The sequence below is a fragment of the Lucilia sericata genome, unplaced genomic scaffold (assembly GCF_015586225.1).
Source record: "Lucilia sericata isolate MDLA Ls3-8-SP2 unplaced genomic scaffold, ASM1558622v1 Contig000442F_arrow, whole genome shotgun sequence".
In the NCBI taxonomy this organism is placed as follows: Eukaryota; Metazoa; Arthropoda; class Insecta; order Diptera; family Calliphoridae; genus Lucilia; species Lucilia sericata.
The window spans coordinates 128587-154134 of NW_023994457.1; the positions used below are offsets into that span (position 1 = coordinate 128587).

Here is a 25548-nt window from a genome sequence, read left to right on the forward strand (position 1 = left end):
AACAAAAAAAAAAACATAGAAATCTACAAATGTCCCCTGTTAAAGACATGTTGTTGTTGTATTGTATTGTGATGGAAATGCAAATGAAATCAAACTTCAAATCTTCAAACTTAATACCTTAAAGCTAAAATTTTATAGAGTTTTCATAGAGGTTTAAAAAAGTTTTTCTTAAAGAAAAAAAAAACTGTCGAATGTGAAAAGTTTCTGTGTGTATGTTTTTTTTTTGGTTGGTATCTTTCCTTTAACCAAATGACATGATACCCAACTAATCCGTATAGCAGAAAAGTTGAAACAGAGACACAACATGCCATACTTGATTACAGTTCCACAGTACAGAGTACAATATTCCGTATAAATTGTTTAGACAAAATAATATGAAAAAAATAGAATTTGCATGAAAATTACCAAATTAAACGTGACACAACAATTTACGTTACGATTTCATTTTTTATTTTTTGGTTTTCTAGCAAACAGCTATTTAGATTTTGTTTTTTAAAAAATTTTCCAAACAATTGCAAAATTTTCATACGAGTTAAGCAACTAAAGTTTAAATACTAAAGAGTGAAACAAAAAAAAACTACAAAATATTTAAATTCTATTATAGTGTCATTGTTACAAAAAAACAAAAAACTAGCAGAAAGAAAAACAGGGGGTCTGAAAACGCTATAAACCTTTAGGGTTATGTTAATGGTTTTTTAGAATTCGACAGTTAAGTTGAGAAACTAACTGTTCAAGCAAATTATGAAACATGTCTGTTTTGTGGAAAAAAATCCCCGAAAAACACATTAAAGCTCAAAATGCGAAGACAATGATATCTTAACTTAGTAATAAAAAAAACATTAAAAGAAAATCTTGTATAGCCCATACTACTCCCCATCATGTGCTGCAACAAATAACAACATGCTGCTGCATGTCTGCTGCAAACAAAACACCAACCAAACACCTTTATAATCTCATATTTGCTTATGATTTGTTAGAATCATGAAATAATATGTTTTGTTTTTGTTTTCCTTTTAGCTTGTGGCATCTACAAAATTTATTTTTTGCTCACACTATAACAATTTTTTTTCCATTGTGCAATGAGACGACGACTTGCAATCAATTTTTAACTAATCATGCAGTTAGATGGATGGTTAGATAGGAGTTGAAGTAAAGTAAAATATCAAATATTATTGGGTATTTATAAGGAAAATATACGTTTTGTTTTTAGGTTAATAATACTGAGAGTTAAAAGAATAGGTTAACGGTTTAGAACAATTAATTATTTTTTTTACAACTTTTGAAAATCTTAATCGATTTGTATCAAAATTGGTATACATATTTTTAAAGAAAATGTTAAGCTTTTAAAATAATGTAGGAAAACGGTTAAAATTTAACTATAGACACCGCTAATATGGACTAAAAATTTTAAATTTTATTCCGTCAGTACTGCACGTAGGGTACCGTGACCAAATATTGACAAAATTACTCTTAAATGAAAGCATTAGGAGTCTACTTTCAGAAGATATAAAAAGAACTATAAATTCATATATTCAGACCATAGACTAATCTATATTTCAGCCTGATCTAAGGTTCAGACTATAGACTGATCTATAGTTAAGACTATAGATTGATCTATATTTCAGACTATAGACTGATCTATAGTTCAGATTATACACTGATCAATAGTTCAGAATATACACTAATCTATAGTTCAGACTATTCACTGGTCTATAGTTTAGACTATAGACTGATCTATAGTTCAGACTATTCACTGGTCTATAGTTTAGACTATAGACTGATCTATAGTTTAAACTATAGACTGATCTATAGTTCAGACTATAGACTGATCTACAGTTCAGACAATACACTGGTCTATGGTTCTGATTATAGATTGATCTATAGTTCAGACTATAGACTGATCTATAGTTCAGACTATAGACTGATCTATAGTTCAGACTATAGACCGATCTATAGTTCAGACTATAGACTGATCTATAGTTCAGACTATAGACTGATCTATAGTTCAGACTATAGACTGATCAATAGTTTAGACTATAGACTGATCTACAGTTCAGACTATAGACTGATCTATAGTTCAGACAATACACTGGTCTATGGTTCAGACTATACACTGATCTATAGTTCAGACTATAGACTGACCTATAGTTCAGACTATACGCTGATCTGAAGTTTCGACTATAGACTGATCTATAGTTCAGAATATATATTGATCTCTAGTTCTGACTATAGATTGATCTATAGTTCAGACTATAGACTGATGTATAGTTCAGACTATAGACTGATCTATAGTTCAGACTATAGACTGATCTATAGTTCAGACTATAGACTGATCTATAGTTCAGACTATAGACTGATCTATAGTTCAGACTATAGACTGATCTATAGTTCAGACTATAGACTGATCTATAGTTCAGACTATAGACTGATCTATAGTTCAGAATATACACTGGTCTATGGTTCAGACTATAGACTGATCTATATTTCAGACTATATATGGTCTATGGTTCAGACTATAGACTGTTCTATAGTTCGGACTATACACTAATCTGTAGTTTCGACTATAGACTGATCTATAGTTCAGATTATAGGCTGATCTATAGTTCAGACTAAAGACTAATCTATATTTCAGACAGTAGACTGATCAATAATTCAGACTATGGACTGATCTATAGTTCAGACTAAAGACTAAGCTATAGTTCAGACAGTAGACTGATCTATAATTCAATCTATAGACTGATCTCTAGTTCATTCTATAGACTAATCTACAATTCAGTCTATAGACTGGCCACGAAATCCTTAAGTTATGAAATTATTGTCAAAAGCTTTCTATATGTAATTGCCTTAATATCAGAGTCAAACAAATCAATTAAATTTTTAATTAATACAACAAAACTTGTAATTCCAGCTAATTTTTACATTTTTATCAGTGTATTTAGAAAATAATCTTGTGGTGTTTAGTTTTTTTTTTCTCTATTACACTGCAGCTTTAATTTCCAACAACTCAATCAGAAATTGTAACTATTTGTTGTTTGTAAATTTCTCCGGTATTTGTTATTATTGTGGTAGCTTCCAGTATCATATTTGTAAGAGAATAACAACAAAAAAACACATATTCATTACAAAAATGCAAAAAAAAAGTTAAAATTTTTGCTGTCAGTAACTACATCTCAATTATATTTAGCATTATGGCAATTTTCAATATCATCATCAATGTCTGTAGCAGCAGCAGCAACAGCAATAGCTTTAGAAACCACAATACAATTGCTGGCAATATTATACTTGTAGTATAGGTATTCTAAGAACAACAACAACAACATGCCATGGGAGTACCTACTGTAGACGTACATCTATCTCTATGAGCTTAGTAGATTTAACAAATTTTTCGTTGCTTGCATGCGTAGATTAACATTTGTTTATTGGAAGCCTTACTCCCAGCAAATAGTGGCAGTAGTAGTAACTTATTTGTACACGTTTTGTTGCAGTTTTTGTTATTTCGTTTCTTTGTAGTTTTTTCATTTTTCTCTTAATCATAAAAATAAATGTGTTTAAGTGACCTCAGGCCACTTCTTATTTTTTTTCTTCTTGTTGTTGTTGTTGTTCATAATGAAAAAAGATACTTTAAGTAAGTTTAGTTTGTGGCATGCAACAATATGATACTACTACTTTTAGCTGTAACTGTTTATTATTCTTATATTTAGTTTAGTTTTTTTCTCTGTTTCTTCTTTCTAATAAAAATGACCTCGCGTCTGTTAAAGGTTTTGATTTTGAAAAGTTTTAGGTTTTTTTTTCTTTGGTTATAAAATTTTCCTTAAATTATGGTTTGATTTGTGTTGTTATTGTTATTTGTAAAAAAATAGAAAGTTTGTTGTTTAAGTTTTTTTCTGTTTGTTATTTTTCTTAAAAAAGAAAATGTGGTCAAAATTATTTTTATTATTATATAGGATTTGTTGTTTTTTTATATTTTTGGTTTTTCTTAATGCACGTGCAACAATTATTTTGTTGTTTTTGTTATAAAACCAAACCAAAACATTCATTATGATTATTTCTTCTTATAAATAAACTTTCACTTGTTAATAATTTTCATTTTGAAAACAATAAAAATCATAATTTAAGCAGGAAATAATCAGATAATTGCAGCGTATAATGATTATTTTCCAGCTTTTTCTATATTCAATTGTTGTTGAAATTTTTTTTTAAATTGAGTTTGGCAATTTGTTATAAACAAAAAAAAAAATTTAATTCATTTTTTCCTTGGTTCATTTAAAGTTTTAACGAAAGTTTAAATGCATTAACAACAAACTATTAAAGCAAACGTAACAAAATTCCTTATTTATAAAAGCTTTTTAGTAGAGCTTTTAGCATTAAAATATTTCAATGAAATTATAATTGATTTTTATGAACTATACAATACTAAAACTTATACTAAAAGCTTTTTAGTAGAGCTTTTAGCATTAACATGTTTCAATTATATTTTAATAGGTTTTTTATGAATATAGGTAAAGCTTAAGATTTAAGCTTAAAGTTAAAAGCTTAAAAGTAAAGCTTTCTGAATATTATTTCATAAATTGTTGTTTTTCAATATTCTTATTCTAATAAAATCTAAAAATTACAGTTTTTAAATTACTGATGCTATGGCAAATAAACTTTGTTATGTTAAAAGCTTCAGAAAAAAGCTTTCAAAAAATTATTTCATAAATTAGTTCATCAAAATTCTAAAAAAAATCTAAAATTGCAAATGATTAAAACTTTAAAAACTATTGACGCCAGGAAAAAAAAACTTTATTACATTAAAAGCTTAAGAAATAAGATTTCATATTATTATTTCGCATATTGTTGTAAGGAAACTTTACTGAAAATATAAAAAGTTTAAAAATTTTCTTCTCAAAACATATTACAAATGTTTACAACTTTTAAACTACTGAAGCAATCGTAACACAACTGGTGACATTAAAAGCTTTAAAGTTAAACATTCATTGTATTATTTCGGAAATTGGTTTATGGAAAAATTTTAATAAATAAAATTTTCAATTTTCTATTTCTAAAAAAAGCTCAAAATTTTAAATAAAATTAACCTTTGCATTAAAAGCTTTAAAGTTAAGCTTTCATTGTTTTATTTCGAAAATTTGTTCATGTAAATATTATCTGACAAACTAAACATTTTCAACTAATTATAGAAAATTTATTTGCTCAACTTTAAGTCCTTTGATTAGCTTTGAACCTTAAATAATATGAAAGCTTTACTTTAAAGCTTTCATATACATTGTTTTCTTTTAAGATACACATTATTTCTTGAGTGTTGAAAAACAAATTTGATATTTGATAAGATTAAAACCTGAGCTTTCAGAATGTTAATTGAAAGGCTGGAAAATTATAACAATAAGCTTTCGCTAAGAAGACAAAGTTGTGAACAAATTAAAATTTAATAAATCAGTCTTAAATTACAACCAAAACTTAAAACCTTATGACTGCTTTAAGCCGCATTTGCAGTCGACCTGTCAATATCTTCAAATTTTCTAGATTTTAAGCTCGAAAACTTTTTGAACGAAATTTTAAAAGCTTTACATCTTAATATCTCATTTATCTAGTTTTGAAAGTTTTATACTCTCTCCCTTTCAAATATTAAAAGCTTTACAGATTAATTAATTTTCGGCCTGAATTCTGATTCTATTCATTTAAAAGCTTTCAGATTTATTTTCACAAAAAAAACATATTTTTAGTTAAATTCTTTTTACCTTGAGTTTGTTGTAAAAATAAAATAAAAAAAATCTTAATACTTTTCTTTTTTTTTTGTGAAATTGTGTAAAAATGTAATATTTTTTTCACTTATTTTTAAACAAATATTTCATTTGTTTTTAAAACATTCTTTTTTCTAAAAAACAACGAGTAAATTTTCCGTTTTGCTAAGAAATTTAATTTAATATTTATTTTTTCTCGTCTTGAGTAAATTTTTTTTAGATTAATAGTTTCAACTATTCGTGCATATCCGTGTATATAATATATGGCAAATTTTTACAAAATAATAAGAAAATATTTCTAGTATTTAAAGAAAATAAAAATACATTTGAATATTTATTATGTTAACAAAATTGTAAGAGAAAAATTTTTAATAATTTTTGAAAGCAATATTTTCAAAAAAACCCAGTTTAATTAAATGCAATTAAAAAAAACACTTTGGGGATTTTTTTTTTAAATTTCCAGATTTCTTTCTTAAGGAATTTCCTTAAGATTCAAATTACTGGAATTTCCCCATTAAAGTTTGAACTAAAATCATAAAACTCACTATATTAATTAATTTGCGTGGAATCCCCTTTAATCATACATATTCCTCTTTTTATTGATTTGTTTTTTAGCAAAAAAACAATAATCAAATAATTTTGTTTTTTAAACAAATAATTCTGTTAGTACATTTGTTGTTGTAAGGAGATAAATATTTGTTTACAATTTTTGCCATTAATAAGAAAATAACAAAAACAATTGTGACAATAACAAGCAGCAAAACTGGACAAAAAACGTTAAATTACGTTTGTGGTTTTTTACGTCACCGGTTTATTATTATTTTATTTTTTTTACAATTTATTTATTTTTTCAGTTGTAAACAACATGCATGCAAGTTGTTGTTATTGCTTAGTTTTTTTCTTATTATTGGTATTTCTTCTCTTCTTAATAATGATTGTAACCATTTTCTCTATGTTGTTGTGCTGGTTTTTTGTCTCTATTACACAGTTGACTTTTATTTTTTCTATTTGCTTTCATTGCATGACAATAGAGGGAAAAAAATTACAGCAACAACAATGACAACAAGTCAAAACAAGAGTATGTAATTCGGGAATACTCAAAGTGCTGGGTGTCATTCTGATAGCGAACACGGCAGTCACTTTTCAAAGGTGCACTCAAGTAACAACAAACCGAACGAACTAACGAACTAAAACGAATAACTAACACTAAAAGAACAACCGAACAACAACGACGAACGAAAACGAACGAACGAAACGAAAACGAACGAACAACGAACAACGAACTACTAACGAACGAACGAACGAACGAACAACAACGAACGAACGAACTAACTAAAGAACGAACGAACGAAAACGAACGAACGAAAAAACGAACGAACGAACGAACGAACGAACAAAACGAACGAACGAACGAAACGAACGAACGAAAAACGAACGAACGAACGAACGAACGAACAAAACGAACGAACGAACGAACTAACTAACGAACGAACGAAACGAACAACGAAACGAACGAACGAAACGAACGAACGAACGAACGAACAACGAACGAACAACGAACGAACGAACGAACTAACTACAACGAACTAACGAACTAAAGAACGAACTAACGAACGAACTAACGAACGAAACGAATAACGAACGAACGAACTAACGAAAAACTAACGAAACGAACGAAACGAACTACGAAGAACGAACTAACTAACTAACGAACTAACTAACTAACACGAACTAACTAACGACTAACTACTAACTAACGAAACTAAACTAACTAACTAAACGAACAACGAACGAACGAACGAAACGAACTAACGAACGAACTAACTAACTAAAAACTAACGAACGAACTAACTAACTAATAACTAACTAACCTAACTAACTACTAACTAACTAACGAACGAACGAACTAACTAACTAACTAAACTAACTAACTAACTAACTAACTAACTAACTAACAATAACTAACTAACTAACTAACTAACTACTACTAACAACTAACTACTAACTAACTAACTAACTAACTAACTAACTAACTAACTAACTAACTAAATAACTACTAACTAACTAACTAACTAACTAACTAACTAACTAACTAACTAACTAACTAACTAACTAACTAACTAACTAACTAACTAACTACTAACTACAACTAACTAACTAACTAACTAACTAACTAACTAACTAACTAACTAACTAACTCACTAACTACTAACTGGGAGATAAAGTAGACCTGAGGTTCTATATTGAAGACGGATTAGAATAAATATGGTGCCCCGACCCTTAATATATCTACCAACAGCCAGAAGGCATTTAGGGCGATATGAGGTGATAGGGAAGGGAGCTCGAGTGCTTAAGGGAAGTGAGCTCGAGGCAGTTAACATGATAAACGCAAAACCTTTCCTTTTAAAAAAAATATTATTTTTTTTCCCCAAAAAAAGTTTCAGAAACTCTGTTCTAATCCTAGATTGTTGTAGTTGTAACAGTCGTAGTCATTGCAGCATTTATAATGTAAGAAAAAAGTGATTGCATGTGCAAAAATTAAAAAAAAAAAACTTTATACCGGCATTTATTTTTTTATAGAAAGTATTTATTTATTTTTTTTGTTTGTTGTAATTATTGTTATTGTTGTTGGATATGTAACGTGTAGTTAAATATTATTGGTAAATAACTAAACAATATTTTTTATTGTTTAACTAACACTACTACTACTGCTACTAGTAGTTGATAGTTGTTGTATTTTTAAATGATTACTAAAACAAATACAACTACAACAACAACATCATGTGTTTAAACAATTACACTAATGCCTGTTACATGATGGCATGTTTGTATTGCTTACAACGCTGCTGTTAGCTCTGCAAGCAACAAATGCAACCTGCGGACCAAACAAAAATGCAGATGTATTAACTAGTGTGGCAAGTAGTAGTAGTACAATTTGCTGTTGTTTTTTAATGTTATAACAAATTAACACTAATATTTGTCATTACATCATGAGAATTTTTATTTTTTTTATAAAAAATTATTTTAAACAATTTTTAAATAAATTTATGTTGATCGCCTATATAATTAAATAAATTTTATTTAATTACTAAAATCATATAAAAATCTAGTTTAATTTTATTTCTGTAAATGTCAAACCAAAAAAAAAGTGGTTATATTTCCTGTTTTAGTTAATTATTTTTTTAAATGTTTATTTTATTTATTACTTTAGCTTGAGATTTTCTTAAGACCTCTGTACATAAACACTTCATATGTTAGTTTTAAATCATTACCGGATTTTTTTTTTTTAAATCTTAATCTAGTTTTTTTTTTTATATATAAAATGATTCTAACTTTCGCCTGTTTCGTTGCAGCAACGACATACATACATGTCGTTTCAATTATTAATTAACAAGTTGTTATGAGGTCAACTAGTTTATTTGTAATAATTTTTTATTTTTTACTTTTTGCTTTATTTTTTTTTTTGCATTTAAATGCGTTTAAATGTTTAAAAATTTACAAAAAAAAGATTAAATGTTACACAGAGGGAAAAGGAAATATACACGCCTGGTACCTAATTGACACCAAAGAGTTTATATTTTTTCAATAACATACGTTGTCAAAATATATACATACACAATGTATTGTTGACAACGCAACGTTGTCAACATTGCTATAATTCGTTGTCGAAATCTAAATTTTATACACATCCGTTATATAAATGTTAACAAACGTGGTAAGCTCACTATTGGCAACGGATTGTTTGTCAGTAGTGAGCTTACCACGCTTGTTAACATTTAGACAACGGATGTGTATAAAATTTAGATTTCGACAACGAATTGTTGCAATGTTGTCAACATTACATAGTGGTTTTGAAAAATTATAAACAGTTTGGTGTCAATTTGGTACCAGGCGTGTATATTTCTTTTTCCCTCAGTGTATTTATTCAAAGATTGCTTTGAGGCTATAGAAATTTATAACATGGAAATGGAAAATAAATATATATTTAAATATGTATTTTATTAAGTAACAATGGGCGCCAATTACATCAGACCTTTTTAATTAACTTACATAGAAATATGTTAATAAATTGTGGAAAATATTTGCAACATAAAATGAAAAAAAAAAAACAAAATCTAGGATGTAATTATAATGAGTTGTGATAAGGCGGTTATAAAAAGCACAAATATTGTAATTTAAAAAATATGGTCTTTAAACTTAATTTTTTCATAAAGTTCATAAGAAACGTGATATTTTTTCTGACAAAAAAGAAATGAAATTTCCATTAATAGAGAAATTTATAAAAATATTTTCAAAAATACCTAAATATGTAGATAATTTTCTCTAAAAATAGAAATTATTTTAAAATTTTATAAAAATAAATGACAAATATAAATTTTTACAATAAATAAATAATTTTCAAAAAAATTAAACAAAATTATAGAAACAATTTCGAAAATTTTCCTTGAATTAAGAAATGTATAAAGAAATTTTTCTTAATTCAAAAATTTATGGAAATTTTCCAAAAATTAAAGAAAATTTTCTACAAAAAGAGAGAAAACTTTCGACAAATTTAAAAAATTTTTAATATTTAAAAAAAATATCTAATATTTTCTTTAAATAGAGAATTTTATCAAAAACTCTTAAAAACTAAACAAATTTTTCAAAAATTTTATAAAATCTAAAAAAAATTCTCGAAAATTTTAAAAAAAATAGAGAAATTTATGTAAAAGCTTGCCAAAAGTAGAGAAATGTTGCGAAAATTTGCTTTAAGATAACTTTCTACAAAATAAAATAAAATTATAAAAAACTATTTTGGAAATTTTCCTTAATTAAAAAATTTATGGAAATTTTCCAAAAATTAAAGAAAATTTTCGACGAAAAGAGAGCAAATTTATTAAATATTTTTTATATTTAAAAAAAAAAACTTTTTAAAACTAGACAATTTTTTCAAAAATTGGTTAAAACTAGAGAAATTTTTTCAAAATTATCTAAAATGAAGAAGAAAATAAAACAATTTTCCGCAAAATAGAGAATCTTATTAAAAATTTTACAAAAATAGATAATTAATTGAAAAATTTACACAAGTAATCAAATTTTTAGAAAATTCTTACAAAAATAAAGAAATTTAATCAAAAATTTTCATGGATAAAGATTTTTTTTCGAAAATGGTCTAAAAATAGAGAATTTTAATGAACATTTTTTAAAAAAGGAAAAAAATTTACCAAAAACGAAAAACTTTCTTTAAAATAGAAAAATTTATTGAAATTTTTTTTTTCGAAAAGTCGCATATCTCAGCAACTCTAATTAAAACAACTTTGACATCCCTATGAATAAATGGGAATAAAATGGGCAGCCTAGCTACAGTGGGCGTGGCACCTCCCATATAAAAAAAACCTCTTAAATTGATATATCTGAGGAAATATAATAGCTAAAGTCCTAAAATGAATGTTTAGGACATAAAATAGGCGGGCTAAAAAATGGTTCGTGGCACCTCCAATATGAATTAAATATTAATAAAATAATTCGTTTATCTGATAAATTATTTGAGATAATATTTTGCACAAAGTCCTTTAACATCCATGAGAAAATTTAGGATAAAAATGGGCGGATTTTCATAAGGGGGTCTTGGTACCTCCCATACGGATTGAATATAAATATTCAATAATATTATTAGAGCTAAAATTTTAAAATTTGTTTGCACCAGCTTTTTTGACATTCATGTACACATTTGTGTAATAAATTGACGGTCTAAATTTTGGGTGCATGGTACCTCCTATATAAATTAAATTAAAAAATTTGTGCATCTAGGAAAATATTGGAGTTAGATTCTTAAAATTTTGTTCAAAGAAGAAGAAGAACTTTAATATCAATTTGAACATTTGGGAGAAAAATGGGCGGACTGTTATTCGTGTATCTGAGTATTAGAGTTAGAATCTTCAAAAATCGTAAAGTGGGTTTTTTTTATCTATATAGACTTTAGGGTAGCAAACACAGTTTCTAAAATTTTCTAAAAATAAAAAAAGTTATTCAAAACTAGAGAAATTAATCGAAAGCTTTCTAAATCTAGAGATTTTTTTTAAATGTATTTAATATTAAAAAAAATTATAAAAAAATTTAACAATATGTGTAAAATGTTCTTAAATTGAGAAATTTTTGATAATTTTCCAAAAAAAAAAAAGAACTTTTTTAGAAATATAGAACATTTTTCATGAATGGAGAAATAAATAAAAAAAATTGCTTAAGCTAGAAAATTTTTTCCAAAATTGTCTTCAAAAAAAATTAAATTTTTTAAAAATTTTGCAACAATAGAGAAATTTATCGAAAATTTTCTAAGAAATGAAGAAAATTATCGATAACTTCCAAAAGTAAAAAAATTCATCGAAAAAATGTTCTTTGATGAGAAAATTTATCGAAAATTGTCCAAAGATATAGAATTATATCGAAAAATTTCTAAGAAATAGAAAAATTTTTCGATAAATTGTCTATAAATAGATAAATTTATTGAAAATCATTCTAAAGTAGAGAATTTTCCGAAAAATTTCAAAAATATAAATTTTTTTTCATTTTTCACTTTCTTAAACTAGAGACAATTTTAAAAAAAATTTACTAAAAATTTTAACGAAAAATAGAGAAATTTAAAAAAAAAATTTTCCAACAATAGAGAATTAAAAGATTTTTTGCAAAATAAATAAATTTATAGAAAATTTTCATTAAAACGGAAATTTATAGAAAGAAAATTTTTACAAAATAGAGAATTCTATGGAAAATTTCCCAAAAATTTTTAAAAATATCGAAAATTTATCGATAATTTTGACAAACATATCAGAAATTAAAAATAAAAATTATCAAAAATGTTCAATGAATGGGGAAAATTTTTAATAAAAAAGAAACCCAGAATTATTGTAAAAAAACTTTTTTTAATAGAGAACATTTTTGAAGATTTAATTGCTTGCTTTGCACTTCCACAGTAAGCTATTCTTGAGTTAATTGCCACTTTAATGACTACAAGTAATCTAACATGTAATCAATCTATTTTTCTTTTTACTTTTCTTCGAGAGTAGTTCTGTTTTCAAAAAATTAAATCAATAGTATAGTAAATTTGTTTTTATTTTGAATTCTTTTCTTTACGGTTTATTTAACCGTTTAATTGAACTAAATTTAGAAATGTTAAACATATGCAGCATTATCAGTTTGAAACCCCAAAAATAAATATTTATCTTTCATTGTCTTACATTATTTTTTTTCGATCCTAAACAAATTCATTACATATTGTGTAAATTTATTTAAGAACTTATATTATAAATAAATATATTAAATATTTATTTAGTTTTGTTACACTTAAGAGAAAAAAAGTATTGTGTAAATTATTTTTCTTTTTTTTTGTTTTGTAAATAAAAATTTTATTTCAAAACCACTGTAAAAACGTGTGCCATATTTTTTCTTGATTTCTTTCATCTCTTTTATAGGAAAAAAAAATTATTTTTATTTTCAATATTTACTTTATATTATTACAAATGCTGTTGTTTTATTTTTCAATATTGAAGGAGAAATGTATGTTAAAGAATATAAAATGAAAAATTATTTTTATTTTTTATTTTAAAACGCAATTTTTTTTTTTTTTTTAAAACCTCGTAAGGTTTTGAAAAATTGTAAACGTCTTGAATTTGTAAAGAAAAGTAGAAGACAACGATGTTGTTGTATTAAACAAAAAAACAATATCAACTATTCTTTATACATAGCAGAGTTGGATAATTGAGAATTATTGGACAAATTTTTTTTAAATTTATTTTAAAACAAATAAAGAAAATCTTTAAAAAATAAATTTCTTATAATATGATAGTAGAAGTCAAAAACTTTCAAATTTTAATTAAATCGTTAAAAACCGTTAACTATTTCAAAAGTTATGGAAACTTAAAAACATGACAATTGGTAAAGAAAAACTGAACAAGTAAATTTGTAAAACAATCTATTTTTTACCTCTAGCCTTAGATTTAGTTTTTTTTGAAGGAAGTCTTAATATTTTATTTGCTTTTTATCTTTAGTTTCCATCCCTGCAAAAAGAAAAACACATAAAATGTATATGCGTGTAAATATGCATGTACGTGAAAGTGTGTGCATTATTTATCTTAATATGAAATGACACAAAATTACAAACAATACTTAACTTCCGCATTGCATAAAAAAAACAACAAAAACAATTTTATTTATTTATTTTTTTTTTTGTGAATTTCTGTAAATAACAATAAGAAGAAGTGCATAACTAAGAACAAATTGTTATAAAATAACAACAAAGATTTTCAAATATGCTGAGATATTAAGTTTTTCATGATTTTCATCTTAAGTTTATGAAATTTTAGCATTTTTGCTTATTTTTCAAAAGATTTTGTTTAAATTATTATGTTTATTTGTTTAATGAAGTTTAGAAAATAAATTAAAAGTTTAGATTTCTTTTTTAACAAAACAACTACTTAATGGACTCTTTTAGAGTTAATACACTACTTAATGGACTGGTCAACAGATTAGATCATAAACTAGTCAGAATACTCGTTTATAGACTAGTCCATAAACCCACTAGTCAATAGACTAGTCCATAGCTCAGCCTATAGCCTAGTCAGTAGACTTGTCAATAGATCACTCCATTGACTTCTCCACAGACTAGTCGATGAACCAATCCATAGTCCAAAAATAGACTACTTAATAGATTAGACCGTAGACTAGTCAACAGACTAGTCAATAGACCTGTTAATAGACTAGTTAGTAGACTAGTCCATAAACTAAAGAAGTCAATTGACTATTTAGACTAGATAGAATAGACGAGAGACTTGTCCATAGACTAGTCCACAAACCAGTCAATCGACTAACCAGTAGACAGGGTAAAATGCTAGTCCATAGACTAGTCCTAGTAGACTACTAAGTAAACCGACTAGTCAATAGACTTGTTAATAGACTAGTCAGTAGACTAGTCCATAGACTAAAGAAGTCAATAGGCTACTTAGACAAGATAGAATAGACGATAGACTTGTCCATAGACAAGTCCACAGACCAGTCAATCGACTAATCGGTAGACAAGACAAAATGCTAGTCCATAGACTAGTCCTAGTAGACTACTAAGTCCACAATAATGTAGTTTATAGACTAGTCAACAGATTAGTCGATAGATTAATCGTCTAGAAAGTAGTCAATAGAGTAGTTTAGAAACTAGTCGATAGACTAGTACACAGACTAGTCAATAGACTAGCCACTAGGGTAAAAATTTCAATTCAATTAGACTAGTCAATAACCTAAGTCCAAAACTAGTCGATAGACTAGTCCTCAGGCTGGTCAATAGATTAGTCCACATACTAGTCGATATACTAGTTAACAGACTAGTCAATAGACTAGTCCACAGACTAGACCACAAACTGGTCGATAGCCTAGTCAATAGACTAGTCCACAGACTAGTCAATAGACTAGTCCACCGAAAAGTCAATAGACTAGACTATAGACTAGTCCACATACTAGTTCACAGTCAATAGACTAGTGCACAGAATAATCAACAGACTAGTCCACAAACTGGTCGATAGACTAGTTCAGAAACTAGTCTACAGACTTGTCCACAGACTATTCAATAGACTAGTCAATAGTCTAGTCCAAAAACTAGTCGATAGACTAGTCCACAGGCTGGTCAATAGATTAGTCCAGATACTAGTCGATAGACTAGTCAATAGACTAGACTACAAACTGGTCGATAGCCTAGTCAATAGACTAGTTTACAGACTAGTCAATAGACTGGTCCACAGCCTAGTCAACAGACTAGACCACAAACTGGTTGATAGCCCAGTCAATAGACCAGTCCATAGACTAGTCCACAGACTAATCAAGTCAATACACTAGCTAATAGTCTAGTCCAGAAACTAGACTAGTCTATATACCAGTCAACAGACTAGTTCACAGTCAATAGACTAGTGCACAGAATAATCAACAGACTAGACCACAAACTGGTCGATAGCCTAGTCAATAGACTAGTCCACGGACTAATCAACAGACTAGTCCACAGACTAGTCAATAGACTAGCCATTACTGTTGTCCAGAAACTAGTTAATAGATTAGTCAACAGACAGTGAAAAGACTAGTCTACAAACAGGTCGACAGCCTATTCCATAGACTAGTCAATAGACTAGTCCACAGACTAGTCAATATACTAGTAAATAGACTAGTCCACAGACTAGTCCATAGACTAATGACTAGATAAAACAACAGGCTAGTCCATAGAACTCCCTTGTTTGGAAGCCGAGTAAACAACAATTAATACTTAAACTGTTAAACAACTTAGGAGAGAGAAAAAATCGTTGCTCTACGAACACAATTTAAAGCCATTTTAATTTATGAGGGTCATTAAATTTACATTAAAGTCATAAAACTCTCTAAATTGACTTATTCTTTTTTCATTAATTTCCCATTGATTTCAAGTTAGAAAAACAAAAAAAAAAAACTCTCCAATGAAAAAGAGTGTAAATTAATAGACAAATTTGTTATTTACGATCAATTAAAAGAGTGAGTAAGCATTTCGACACAAAGAGAAGTATTTAGCTGTCAAACTTGACTCCCTCAAAACTAAGAAAACCCCCCTCCAGTTTTTTAATAAAATGAAATTTGATGTCATAGAGAAAATGTAATAAAATAAACAGCCACACCCGTTTTTTTTTTTTGGGGTTTAAAAGCACTTTCAAGCTGCCGGTTTGACAAGTTGTCATAAATACAAATGTTGGACTGCGTACTCCATGTAATAATTGACTTTTTAATTTATTTTTTTTTTTTAATAAAAATATATTTTGATTTCTTTTTTATTTAAAAGCTAAGTTTTTTGCGCTTGATTTGATTATCAATTAAGAACGTGGCCGGCATTTGTGTTGTCGATTCTTTGCTGTAAGTTAATCATAAAAACGCTTGTTCGTGTCCATTTTTTCCGCTTTGTATTGTAATGATTTTTTTTTTTTTTTTTTGTTTTTCATTTGAATTTCTTTGAATTTAATGTTAAGCTTTAAATGAATATAAAAATTACAAAAAAATTTGCTTATCATTCAATATTATAAACTATTTTGCTTTCATTTAACTATGGCGCATTAAGTAGCGTCGCGACGTCTATGAAATAATTTAATAATTTTTTTTGTTCGTATTTATTTTTTATTATTGTTATTTTATACTATCAATTGCATAAAGTTTTTTTTATTTGTATTTATTTATTATTTATTAATTTCTATGTAGTTGTTGTTTATTTTATGGTTGAAATTGCATTTCGTATGACAAAATGTTATTATATTTTTCTTTTTTTATAAAATTTATATTTTATTTTAATAGACCATTATTAAAACAATAAAATTATTGAGCATCTAATTGTGTATAAGAAGATGAAGAAGTTTTTAATGATCGTTTTGGTCGATTAGAAAAGTTAATGGTTCATGGTAAGGCTATACCAACAGAAGAGTGGATTGTAGGCAAAAGAAATAGAAATTTTAAAAAACATAAATAGCTTTTCTTTATAAGAATATGGTTTCTATAACTTAATGGAGGTTTAAACTATGATTTTGTAAGACTCTTTTTGTGGGAAAAGAAAACATAGATAGAGAAATTAATCAAAAGCTTTTAAACCTAATTACAAAATATTCAAAAAGTTTCATAGTTTACAGATTAAGCTAATTTTGTTCATTCTTTAAACCACTTTAACGACTTTTCAATTTTATTGATTTTAAAGCTTTTGAAGAGCTTAACAAACTAACTATGAACTGAACTTTATGAACTTTAACTTTCAATACAGTTTCTGCTTATGGCTTGAAAGTCTTTAAGAGCTTTCGATCTTTATATTTAGAAAATTTTCGGAGAGTTAAATATACTTAACTAGAAGAAAAATATTGAACTTCTTCGCCAATATACAAGGCTAATAATGATGATCTTGAAACTTTAATACTGAGAGCTTTTAAAGAAAGCTTAATTAATGAAAATAAAAGCTTTAATTTATGATTATAGTGTTTCGGTTTGGATAAAAATGATCAAAATTAGTGCGTTAAACTTCTGCTGACTTCTGCAATGAATATTTTGAAAGCTTTTGAAGAACTTAAGATGTTGTCAACAAGATTAACTTTATGATCTTTAACTTTTAAGCTACTTCGGCAATAAATATGTAATTCTAATAATGATGAACTTTAACACTAAAAGCCTTTGAAGGGAGATTAATTAACGAAAAAAGCTGAATTCTATGATTATTGTGTTTTTGTCTGGGAGAAAATAACTGAATATTTTAAAAGCTTTTGAAGAACTTAAGATGTTATCTACAAGATGAACCTTACTCTTAACATAAAAAGCTTTTAAAATTAAATAAAAAGAGCTTTTGTGGAAAACTTAATGAGTAAAATATTCGACGATAAGTGTGTAAAGTTTTGTTTAGAAAAGAAAATGTCAAAATATATTAAACTTTTTTGCTAAAAGTTTAAACGTTCCTAAGGACTTTCGCTTCTAACATTTTGAAATCTTTTGAAAACAACAAATACATATATTGAAGCTTTTCAAAAAGAACTAAGTTTCAAGAAACTTAATGTCTTTCAAATTGTAATAGCTGAAGCTTTTTGTGAAAGCTTAATTAACAAAATAAGCCTTAAGTATTTTTCAAAAAGTCTGATAATTTTTGTCGAACTTACAAAATATTGATTGGAATTTTGAAATTATGATAAAATTTTGAAAACTTGTTTTCTGAAAGCTCAGCAACCGTTTAAGGATTGTTAAAATGCAATACTTAAAGCTTTTTAAAAGCTTAATTTAACTAAATAAGCTATAAATATTCTTTCATAAGTGTTGACCTTGGAAGAACTAAATAAACTTACCACAAGTTTATCTAGAAGGTCTTATGGGGTGCTTAATGTAAGTAAAAGCTCTTTTTAAAGATTAATTAACTAGAAGATCGGTCTATTGACTGCTATATGTCGACATGTCTATAGATAAGTTTATGAACTAGTTTATATTTACCAAAAAATTTAGCTATAAGCTTTAATATCTAAAACTTAGTTAAATTAATAAGTTAAGCTTAGTAAACTTTAAATATTTTGCTAAAAGTTTTGTAGGACTTGTACTATCAATATCTCGAGCTACTCTATTAAGAAATTATTTAAAGATTTCTGAGTTTTAAGTCCAATATTAAGCTTTAATGAAGTCAAAGTTTTATGAAATCAAAATCATAAAGAATTTTTCTCATCTTTCTCTCAACTTCTAGTGATGGTTAAAATGCTTTACCTAAAGCTTATTTGAAAAGCTTAATTTAACAAATAAGCATTAAATATTCAATAATATTCTTAAGCTATTTCTTGAAAGTAAATGATTTAGAAGATTTCCAAAGAATTGTTCTAAATATGAAAGAAATACATACGGACTTTGATTTTCAAAATTTAAAGCTTTCGTGAGAGAACTTAAAGAAACGAACTTTTATATAAATTTCAGAAATTATAGAAAATTTCCGATAATTTAGTTGATGACAAAGTTTCTGAAAGACCTGCAAACTGTTTAAAACTTCCCGCAAACACACACCCTGCTCTTCACCATCACCAACTTTCAATATATAACTTTAGCTCCGGTCCAGTAAAACTTAGAAAACCAAAGCTTAATGTCAGTCGTATAAATCAAGGTGACACTTGGATAAAGTATCGCCTATTAAGATGTCAATGTAAAAGTAAACAAAGTTGTTTTTGTAGAACAACATTTTCAACATTGTTGCAGTTAAAACCAGAAAAACTGATTTTTATTTTTCAAAAAACATTTAACAATTCCCGTCTATTTATCATTTTAGCTGCGTTATCGAGTTGGCAAATATGTAACTAGACTGCAATAATTGTTGTTATTTTCTCGCTATTATAATTATAAATTCTATAGAGTGCTAAGTACATAAAAATAATAATAAAATTAGATATGACTATCTATGTATTAGAAAAAAAAAAACTATTTCAATATTTATGCTAAGTCTGTGTATAACTAACGTTTACATGTCACTTTCATTATACTTCAGCGTTAATGTATAATCATATAAATAGTATAAATGTAAATATAATCATGATTCCCGGTCTGGGTATTTAAATTTAACAGTATTAGTTAACCATAGATAAGATAACTACATATTTTGCGACGTAATTTTTGTTTAAATATTATTTTATTTTTTTTTTATAAATTACATTTATTTATTTAGTTTCTATTATTGTTTTAATAGGAATTATTTTTTATTTAACTATTATATTCGCATTTTTTATTATTGTTTATTTAAAAAATTTGCATAATATTCGCATTAAATTATGTAAAAAATGTATTATTGCGATTTCTAGAGTTTTCGAAAACTTACTTTTGTTGTGGCGTTGTCGATAATGGCACCTCAATACTGTGTGATGGTTTACGCCTGTCTCCACCCATGTCGGCTAAACGTGCAAAATCTGTATCTCGATCCTGATCGGCTAAACGTGCTGAGCGTCGCGATTCTAGCAGACGCACTTCTTCTAAACGTTTTTTCAATTCAATGGGTTCCTAGTAAAGAAATTGGAAATTTTGAGAAAATTAGTTAAAGGTTAAGGGAATTCCTTTTATTTAAAAAATTTAATAGTTAGGGAAGATCTGTATAAAACTTTAAGTGTAAAAATATGGAACTGGTTTCGCAAGAGGAGTATAAGGTTTTATTGTTTACTACTAGCTGACTCTAGTACGCGTTATGGGCCCAAATTTTGCCCTATATTTTTATACATGTAATGATTTAAGTACCCCTAAAGCTTAAAAGCTTTCAGTTTAGCGGTTTTGTACAATTATACTTATACGATCCGAAGTTTATCGGACAAACGTTATACTTTTACTAATAAAAATTATATAGTTATTTCCCGATTACTTAAAAGACATAAATCAGCTAAAAATGTTTGAAAGAAGCTAAGCAAAAGCTTTTTAAACTTTTAGCTTCAACATTTTTATTTGTGACGATTTTGAATAGCTAAATACAAGAAAAATATAGATATTTCAGCAAAAATCTAAGAATTTTGATACTTTAATCTTGAAGACCTTTCCACTTCAATACATAAAGATTTGTGAAAAGCTTAATTAGCAAACACAAGCTTTAAATAACAACAGGCCCGATAGAAACCTAGGAATATTTCTATGGATTTGACTAACTAACTAACTAACTACTAACTACTAACTAACTAACTAACTAACTAACTAACTAACTAACTACTAACTAACTAACTACTAACTAACTAACTAACTAACTAACTAACTAACTAACTAACTAACTAACTAACTAACTAACTAACTAACTAACTAACTAACTAACTACTAACTAACTAACTAACTAACTAACTAACTAACTAACTAACTAACTAACTAACTAACTAACTAACTAACTAACTAACTAACTACTAACTAACTAACTAACTAACTAACTAACTAACTAACTAACTAACTAACTAACTACTACTAACTAACTAACTAACTAACTAACTAACTAACTAACTACTAACTAACTAACTAACTAACTAACTAACTAACTAACTAACTACTAACTAACTAACTACTAACTAACTAACTAACTAACTAACTAAATCACGTGTTTTTACTTCAGTAAATGTCTAACATATTGACACCTATTTTAAAAAAGATCCCTTGCAAAGGTCGTTTTGTGGACCAAATGGACAGAGCGAAAAAATTTGAAAAATGTCGAAACCCTGAGATCAAGTTAGACGTTCCTAAAGGATTAAGCAGCATTGAATCTGACCTCAGATTTCAAATCTGGGATCTGAAATATCGTGTAATGAAATTTCAGAAAACGATATTTTGGCCCTTTTTGAGACGTTATAACTGCTCGATGTTAACTTTATTTATAAAATGTTGTATGCCATGAAAGTTCATTCTTTCAGCTTTAATTTAAAGTCTTAATAACTCACATATCTTCTTTCCTCTTTGAGATATCTTCACCTTGATATAACAATAATTGCGCTAGATTCGAATTCATTGGGTTTTAATTCTTTAGAATAGGCTCTGGTTTAAAAATTTGTCGGTTTGTGTAATCTAACAAATTTTGTTTATTATTTTTCTGTAATTACTTAGAAAATTAGGGAATTCTCGATAATATTTTAAGAAACTTATTTTTTTGACAAATTAAATAGAGATCAGTATTAGCAATCGCTAGTATTGAACTAATCACTCTTTGAAAAATGTTCTTTTTAACTTTTACCCTATTAAGTACAGTAATAGGCATCATGTGAGAGGTGTGCCTAGCAAAATAGTTGCTCATAGGATAATCTAATATGTAGACCATTCATTCGAGATACATATATCCAAAAAATATGATACAAATGTGTTTTAATCATTTATTAACAGGATTTGTTGAATTTTTCTAGTCGAATAAAAAAATATTAATAAAAAAATTTTTAAATTCTTTTAAAAAGCGAAACTTATCTTTTTATCAAATATTTTTCTTTTTAAGTTTTTAATAGATATTTTTACACGTATTTCCAAAAACATTAAACATTTTGTTAAATTAATAATTTTTCGCGAATACTCGAGAGTTACTGAGAATGCTTTAGGAATGTAATCACGATTTTATGCCGAAAAGTTTAAAAACTTCGGGAAACAAGGTTTTCTTGAAGAATTTAACTTATTTATTTAGCAGATATATGTTGTTATATGTAAGTCAATTAGGTCAAACTTTTTGAACAGTTTGGTTTTAATAATTTTATATAGGTCACTCGATAGCATTCATTTCTTTAATTCTTTTTTATATAATTTTTTAGTTAATGTTTTTGAAAATATAATTTTTTGTTTTTTACTTTGTTAAGAAAACATTTTTCTTTTAGTTTTTTTTATTAATTTTATTAATTGTTAATCACCTGTTGTTTTGCTGAACAAAAAAAGGGTTGAATTCATTACCCCTTTTTTTAATATTAATTTTTGTTAATTAACTGCAATTATGTTTTTTTCTTTGAAAATAAATAGAAAACACTTTTCAAATATTTTCTTTAGATATTTGTTTTAAGTTTTTAAATAAATTTTATATTTTTTGTAATTTAAAACACTCTCACTTAAATTTTCTTTCAAAATTATTTAATTTTCTTTAGGTATTTTTTTATTATAAATTTATATTTTTCAATAATTTCTTTTTTAAATATTTGTAGGCACAAATAATTTTTTTTTGTATATTATTAACAAATTTCTTTTGCTTTTTAGCGTTTATTAGTTAATTTATTGTGTTATTTAAATAATTTATATTTTTTTAAGAATTTCTTAAAATTTTTTTTGTGGTTTTCGGTATATTTTTAAATTTTATAGGCCATAAAGTGTTGGCACAGTTTAATGACACTGATTTTTTTTTTTTTTTGATTTTTTTTAAATAAAATTTTAAACGTTAAAGATTTTTCTTTTTTTTCTTTGTTTTGTATTTTCTTTAAATGATTTTCTTTTCTTTTATTTTATTTTAAATTTGATTTCTTTTGTTTTAATTTTTTTTGAATAAAAACTGAACCCGGCCCTATTGCCTTAGGTAGCCAGAGATTTTTTATTAACTGCTGCAGGTTTTTAAAAATACCACGCACACAAAAAAAATTTTTTTAAACAATTTGAATCTTTAAAATATTTTGTTTTCTTACTCACAAACACACACACTTTTTATACACTCACATAAAAGTAATAATAATAATAAAGAAGAAGAAAAAAAAAGAAATTTATATTTGTTGAATGTGCGTTAATTGAGTACAAAACACCGGCCGGTAGTCACGGCCCAAAGAAAACATTTTTAAAAAAGAATTTTCAAAATTTTGGGGATTTTTTTTTATATTTTTTTCTTTTTTTGTATTTAAATAACTTTTAAACTACTTTTTCAATTGTTTATAATTTTTTTTATAATTTTTGTTTTTATTTTTTAAATTTTTGCTGTTTAAAATTTTTCACTTCCGTTCTGAGTTGAAGTCCAATTTCAACTAAATTTCTCAAGTTTACTATCGCAAGTAAAATTGCAAATTGTTTATAGATTTTTTTTATAAGAATTTTGTTATTGTATTTGTATTTGTGCTTATTTTGCTTTGTTTTAAAACCATAACAAAGAAATTTTTTTTAACACTATTTTTTTTACGAATTTATTCACTTTAAAAACGTCATAACTTCAAATATGTCTTTTTTTAAAGGTGTTGACAAGATTTTAGGTTTTTTTTTATAAACAGAAATTTAAATAAATTAAACACTCTTTAAAACACTTCAAAATTTTATGCCTCAATAACTTAAAGATTTTTGTTTTCAAATTTTTTTCAATTTAAATAAATTTTTTCTTTAACAACTTTTCGTCTGCAGCCGGGTCTTATTTGTGTTTTTTCTGTTTTGTTTATTTCAAATTTTAATTTAAATATATTTTTTTTAAACAATTTTTCACAACAAAAATGCTGAGATGTCTACGGTTCGCGCGCGCATTCAAGAATGATTCTTTGAAATTCATATAAACGAGTCACTAGCTTTGTGTTTGGCTGTAGAACAAGATACACAATCACTCACTCAGTTCACACTCATACAACAAATTGTTACTACTAGAGGAGCGTTGTAGATACGTGCATACGTAGTAGTTGTTGTCGTCGTTGTCGTAATCGTTTGTTGTTTAGAGTCAGAGTCCGTTAGTGGGTTTTCGTGTTAGAGGCCCCTGCATTTGGTTTTATGTTGTTATTATTATTATTATTATTTATACTCTTTTACATCTAAGAGTGTTTTTTTTTTGGTTTTTTTGAAATCTAACAAATCCACTGTCCGCTCCCAAACCAACCTAAAATCTCCTAAAACTTACTCGTAATGTATTATAGAGTAAAGTTTTAGCAATTAGTTTATCTGTCAGTCTTTTAGCCAGTTTTATATTTTGATTTTTTCGCAGTATGTGTTGTTGTATCTTTAACGTTTGCCTGATATCTGGCTGCGTTTTCAATTGTTGTTGTAGTTTATGCTGGTATTTTTTTTGTTTGTTTTAACTGCAAAATTGCTCTTTGGCTCAAATCTCTTTTTACTTTTGTTTTGTTTTGCTATACTCTCTGTTTATAATTGAAAAAAGAAACACTCTTTGTTTAACTTCTCTTAAAATGTAAACACGTCCATAAAAACAGGGATGAAATGTTTAGAGACTTTGGTACTTTTTATTAAGGGTACTTTTTTTCTTATTATTAATAATCAAACGGGGTTTGATGTGAGAAAATCAATTAGAATTATTGTTTGTATTTGAAGCAAAACTAGTTTTTCTTCTCATTTCTCTCAATTAAGAAAAATATAAAAAATGGATTTTCTTATGTCCGAAACAAGTTCAGTTATATATGGGCCGGAGCTTCAAAATCGATTTTGGAGGTACACGACTGCTTACAGGAGAGAGCGAAGGTATTCATTGATAAAAATCGGGTGTACAACTCTATTGATTTACTAGAGCATCATCGCAACATGGGGTGTATTTCGATCGATCTACAATTCTATCGATATTACAATGAGTTCATCTGATATTATGGAACTTGTTCCCAAAATCCGTAAATTTTTACGCAACTAAAGTCTTTTTTGAAAGACACACCCGTTTGTAGTCAATTCTCCTATGAATCACACATTATAGGGAAAATTCATTGTTCAGCCGTAGCGTCTGTTTATGGAACAGACTTATCGCAGAGATATTCCTCACCACTTTCGATGTGAAAATATATCCACAAACACTATTTTCTCTCCCACAACTTATTTTCCTAGTTCCAATATAATACACTGCACGAAAAGGAGTCATCACCTGAGTGCTGGTCCAAGAAAAACGCATAGTGAGATAAATTAGTCTCTACGACTC

General features: G+C 26.7%; 1 protein-coding gene across 3 annotated transcripts in view; it reads right to left on the reverse strand.

Annotated features, from left to right (window-relative positions):
• Positions 1–24649, reverse strand: part of LOC119604904 — a 134868-nt gene extending 110219 nt beyond the window's left edge. Inside the window, exons 1-2 of one of the 3 annotated variants that reach the window (XM_037957807.1) lie at positions 22598–22759; positions 20074–20252 (exon numbers count right to left, since the gene is read on the reverse strand). In XM_037957807.1, the coding sequence (XP_037813735.1) occupies positions 20074–20141 (68 nt within the window). In that variant the 5' untranslated portion in view covers positions 20142–20252; positions 22598–22759. Of the gene's footprint in view, positions 1–20073; positions 20253–22597 lie in introns of all 3 variants that reach the window. The other 2 variants (XM_037957806.1, XM_037957805.1) reach the window with 2 other exon arrangements.
• Between the last annotated feature and the right edge of the window lie 899 nt (positions 24650–25548).